At 46.1% G+C, this 5453-nt stretch overlaps 1 protein-coding gene across 4 annotated transcripts; it reads left to right on the forward strand.

Moving 5' to 3' along the window:
* The first annotated feature begins 379 nt into the window (after positions 1–379).
* On the forward strand, positions 380–4071 carry si:ch211-15p9.2 (uncharacterized protein LOC562650 homolog). 4 transcript variants are annotated; one of them, XM_042341983.1, is made up of 3 exons: positions 380–489; positions 866–1089; positions 1865–4071. In XM_042341983.1, the coding sequence occupies exon 3, from the start codon at positions 1933–1935 to the stop codon at positions 3520–3522; it is 1590 nt and encodes a 529-aa protein (XP_042197917.1). In that variant the 5' UTR covers positions 380–489; positions 866–1089; positions 1865–1932; the 3' UTR covers positions 3523–4071. The 4 variants fall into 4 exon arrangements, with proteins under 4 accessions (XP_042197917.1, XP_007906876.1, XP_042197918.1 ...); XM_007908685.2 differs by having other exon boundaries at positions 380–476; XM_042341984.1 differs by lacking the exon at positions 866–1089.
* The last annotated feature ends 1382 nt before the right edge of the window (positions 4072–5453 follow it).

The following is a 5453-nucleotide window of genomic DNA, read 5'->3' on the forward strand; positions in this document are numbered from 1 at the left end:
CTCCCTCTCTCTCTGTCTGTCTCCCTCTCTCTCCCTCTGTCTGTCTCCCTCTCTCCCTCTGTCTGTCTCCCTCTGTCTGTCTCCCTCTCTCTCTCTCTGTCTCCCTCCCTCTCTCCCCCCCTCAGCTTCTCTCTCCCCGAGTCTGTCTGTCCCTCACACTCTCTCCCTCTCGCTCATCCGCGTGACCTTTCACCCTGACGACGGAAGTGACGAGCGAAGGCGGGCGGACGGGGGTGACGTGCTGGAATGTTCTGGGGGGAAAATGGGAGAGCAATAATAATAATAATAATCGTCTTCTCTCCTCCCACAAACGGTGAAAGGCGGCCGGCCGAGCAGCCCCCGTTACCGTGTGTGATGTAACCCCCGGGTGTTGGGCGGCGCGGGCCGGAGGCGGGGCCTGTCCTGACGGACACCGGCTGCTGGTGTGAAGTCAAACGGTTGAGTTGACCCGTTTCTCGTTTGGAACGAAACGCGAGGTATTATTTGAAGGTATTGTGGTGAAATCTCCATCTGAATCCGACAGTTAAACTCCTTATCATCCTCTTTATTTATATATATATATATATGTGAGGGCGCTCTCCCGTTGCTAGGGGACGATAGACGGAAGTTCCACCCTCCTGCGAACGGATTGGCGGAGCGACCGTCAAGCGACGGTCCGAATGACCCGAATGGCGTTGTCTGATTGGCTGCCGCGTCTGTCTGTCTGTGTGTCAATCAATCACACCCCTCCCCGCCCCCTCCCGGGGTCCTGTCTGTCAATCATCCAGACTCGGGCCTTTTGCTTCCACGAGCAGCATCCGCCGCGAGGAGAGGAGTTCCCGAAGCTTCCCCACCGACAGCCTCTAACCCTGCAATCCCACCCCAGGCTCGGAAATCAGCGGATGCACATAGCAGCACGTTTGCAAAAGGGGAAACTGCATTGAGTCACGAAAAGGCGGAAATTTCGGCATTGAGCGTAATAGGAGAGCAGTTTGACCTAATCTGACCTTCGGGCTGGACACAGTGGAGCTCAGATTGATGTGTTGCAGTCTGGGTATGGCAGACACCCGAGCGACAGTTAACCACCTGAACGCTTGATGGACAAGACTGGTGGGTACTGGCAAAGAGTATTAGCAATAATAATAATCCTTGCATTTGATCTAGCGCCTTATCATCCAGATGTCTCAAAGCGCTGAAGAGGTACTGTATAAAGTGCAGAGAGAACAGTATTCATGGTCACTGATGCCACAAATCTCTTGTTTAATTCAAATCTGACATAACAGCATCAGCGATACAGGAAACCAACATTGAACCTCTCTCTCTGCGTTGAGCTCGGGTGTGATATTCCCATTCATTATTTTTATATATAATATTAAAAACAAGGCCGACACTGTTTTTATAACACCTGAATGATTCTAAGAGATAAATGAACTAAAATACTAGTCAATGCATAACTCAGCAACTTGCATTATATAATACCCTTCATGTATAACTTCTTATACATTGACAATGAAAATGAAGGGCATGCCCTATAAAACTGTATAGATGGGATCAATCGGGATGTTTAATGGCACGGATAGGTAGATACTAGGAAAGTAATGGATTGGAGGTGTAGAATGGAGAAAACAGGGAAACGGGAATAGAAGATCTACTATGATAAAATAAACTGGCAGTAACAGGCCCAATGGGGTGAATGGCCTTATCCCATTTTTAGATAACAGCATGACAGCTGGTTGACTAGATGTGTAATGTATAACCTTCTGAGCTAAAAAGCATCATAGGTGTTAAAAAACAACAAATGCCACACTTCAGAGAAACAAAGCTGCTGGGCAAAGTGCATCATGTGGAGTCCATTCACAAATGTTGGTATTTCTTTTTTATGCAGGAATCAGTACAACTGCAGTTCTAATCAAGCTGATGGAGTCTTGATCGAGGTTGAATATCTCCAAGGAAATGGTGACGGTTGGATATGTTATGGTTCGCTTTCTTCACGTTGCAAAATCCAGGCGGAGCCATGTGCGTGGATTGTACAGCCAGTGTGCTCTGTCACATACATTGCAAGGTCTTCGCAATGGAAGGAAGGCTCAAACCTTTTCATTTTTGGACCACTGTTTCAGTGGCGGACTGGCGAGAAGCTACAGAGCCAAACCCCAGTCCTACCAGCTCACACTCCCTCAGATCAACAGCATTCTGAAAGCCAATGAGTTTGGTTTCAAGGTGCCCGAATTTGATGGGAAAAACATCAGCTCAGTCCTGGGACTTGACAGCAATCAGTTAGCCTCTAACGTGCCTATCGAGGATCGGCGTAGCGCAGCCTCTTGCCTGCAGAGCAGAGGCATGCTGATAGGAGTGTTTGACGGGCACGCTGGCTGTGCCTGTGCCCAGGCGGTTAGTGAGAGGTTGTTCTATTACATTGCAGTGTCCTTGCTGCCCTGGAAAACCTTGATCGAAATAGAAGATGCAGTGGAAAATGAGCGACCTGTTTTACCAATCTTGCAGTGGCACAAACACCCTAATGATTACGTCAGTAGAGAGGCTGGAAGGCTCTACTTTAATAGCTTAAGAACGTATTGGCAGGAACACATAGACTTGGGAAATGGTGAGAAGCTGGACACCAGGTCAGCGCTGATAAATGCCTTCAAAAGGCTCGATAACGACATATCACTGGAGGCTCAAATAGGTGCCAGGAATCCATTCGCTAATTACACAGCACTTCAGGTAGCCCTGTCGGGGGCGACTGCCTGTGTTGCCCACGTAGACGGCATTGACTTGCATGTTGCGAATATCGGGGACAGCAGGGCAGTGCTGGGGGTTGAGGAGGAGGATGGGTTGTGGTCTGCCCTCACCGTGAGCACCGACCACAATGCCCAGAACCCGGACGAGGTGAAAAGGATTCGGTCGGAGCATCCGAAATCTGAAGAGAAGACGGTGGTCAAGCATGAACGGCTTCTGGGACTCCTGATGCCTTTCAGGGCATTTGGAGACGTGACGTTCAAATGGAGCACCGAGCTTCAGAAAAGAGTTCTCGAATTAAGACCCGAGTTGGTAACAGGGAACGAGTTACTGAAAATGTTTCCGGACAGTTACCACACTCCACCCTACCTGACCGCTGAACCGGAAGTGACATACCATAAATTAAGGCCCAAAGATAAGTTTTTGATATTGGCGACAGATGGCTTATGGGACGTTATGCACCGACAGAAAGTGGTGCAAGTCGTAGGCGAGCACCTCGCCAGTATCCGGTTCCAACAGCCAATCTCCATCTCGGGCTACAAGGTCACCGTGGGCCAATTGCACAGTCTCCTCCAGCAGCGAAAAGCTCGCGTCTCCTCGGCCTTCGAAGACCAGAACTCGTCCACGCATTTGATTCGCCATGCTCTGGGCAGCAACGAATTTGGTGCCGTTGAGCACGCACGTCTTTCCAAAATGTTGAGCTTTCCCGAAGAGCTGGCCAGGATGTACAGAGATGACATGAGCATCACAGTTGTGCAGTTCAACCCACACATCATTACCGCACATCACAAAGCTGAAGAAAGTTATTGACTGAATGCTCTCCTCAGCAAGTGTCTGAAGAGAACGATAATTTGAGCATGAAGAACGGAACTGAGAGGTGGAGAGGGAAATCAATGACCCTTCTTACCTCCTGCAGCAAGAGATGACCAAAGCGTGCTTTTGGTGACTGAGATAACGATACAGTAATCACATCCAACCTATTTCCATTCAATTGGAAAGAACAATTCCCTTTGATGGTGTTGAACATTTCACCGACACAGTCCTGATACCAACAAAACACATTCCTTCCATCTTCCAACTGTTTAAATGTAATCTGTATTGTTTGTTAAAAAGAAATCTCAACTGCTCTCAGGAGCAGCAAATCTAGCACTTCCCAGTCTTGTAGCCAAGGTGTCTGCTTGAAAATTGGCACATACAATGTATTGAGTTTGGGCCCAATTGCTCAAAGCAAAACAACCCAGAGATACATAAAGTTAAAAAAAATTCTAACTTCTGACCTCTTAGGCATTCCGCAGAATGCTTTGAAGTCAGCAATTAATAATAATCCTTGCATTTGATATAGAGCTTAATCATGTCTTTGAGATGTCTCAAAGCACTTCATAGAATATGCTGTAAAGTAAATTGACTGTATATTTTGTGGGTGAATTGCAGCAGCCAATTGCGCACAGCAGTCATGGATTGAGTAACCAATTATATATTTAAGGGATTATTACCCCTACAAAAGCAATCCGCCAATTGACTAACAACCGGGTTCCTAATTACTGTCAGGTAAACGTAGGCGTGTGGACTAATGAAACTTGCCCGACGTTCTGCCCCGCTGGGGAATAGAACCCAGGTCCTCTTGCTGAAAAAGGAAATGAAAAGGAGAGGCATTAGGGAGTACTCTACCTCTCGGTAAGGAAGCAGAGTGCTTTATTATCATTGTACTGCAGTTTAAAATCAGAGTACATTGAGGCAAGTTTCCGTCTTACTGTAATACAACTTCTGATCTACATTATAGTGACACAAAAATTTTAAAAAGGTTTGTGTTTTAGAATTACCAATGTTTTACAAGCACTGTATGTATAATCACTTATTGCGGTAGATATAAAATGTAAAATCAGATGCTGGAGATCTGAAATAAATGCACAGCAGGTCACCAGAATCCTAAGTTCACGGTCATCACTTCTATTTGTGTGAAATTTGTTCAGATACATGGAGCTTAACTTGTGACCAGTCACATCATCCGGGCTTAAGTGTCCTGTTTCGCAATCCACGAGTGTTGGGTGGTTGTTAACCACTGAAAATAATGGAAGATTAGGTGACTCCCTCCTTACAATATATGGACAATGCATTTGTTCTCTTGGTCCGTTTTCTTCTCTCAGTATATTGTAGATGGAAGGAACCTTTCCAATAGTGCCTGGAAAATCCCAGGCTGCTTTGCCTTGAAAATATCTGAATGCAACTCAGTTGATTCTTCCGCAATTACCCCCTGTCCCTTTACATGGGCACTTGTTTTGGCCACAATGGCATTGGAGAGCCTGGGCGCTCAGGACATGTACCTAGGTTCACCGAATGCTAACCCATATACTAACGCTTTGAAGTGCAGGGCGCTGATGCTCAAACACACCTCCCAATGTTTAGGATCTTCCAACAGTCAGTTACTGTAATTAGTGTAGAATACGGTCAATATGTCCATTTCAAAAAAATCTAATTCAACCGTTAAAGATTATGAAATAATTTGTTCTGTGAGGTGTGTGGTTTGGGGCTGGGGAGAAGAAAGGAGATTCAATTCAGGAATATAAACACCTTCAAAGGGGATGCGTTTTTAGACCTGCCTGAACGCTGTATTGAAAGGACTTCTTGGACAAATCATTGCTGGATCATACATTGGTTTTATCTAGGAGTACGTACTCACCATCGTCAAAAGGGGATTACACAAAACATTTATATAATATTCATGGAACACAGATTTCCAAAGC

The sequence above is a fragment of the Callorhinchus milii genome, unplaced genomic scaffold (assembly GCF_018977255.1).
Source record: "Callorhinchus milii isolate IMCB2004 unplaced genomic scaffold, IMCB_Cmil_1.0 Scaffold18, whole genome shotgun sequence".
NCBI classification, from domain to species: Eukaryota; Metazoa; Chordata; class Chondrichthyes; order Chimaeriformes; family Callorhinchidae; genus Callorhinchus; species Callorhinchus milii.

What these genes read in the sequence shown, in the direction of transcription:
- si:ch211-15p9.2 (XM_042341983.1), top strand. Translation starts at nt 1,933, where the DNA reads ATGGTGACGGTTGGATATGTTATGGTTCGCTTTCTTCACGTTGCAAAA.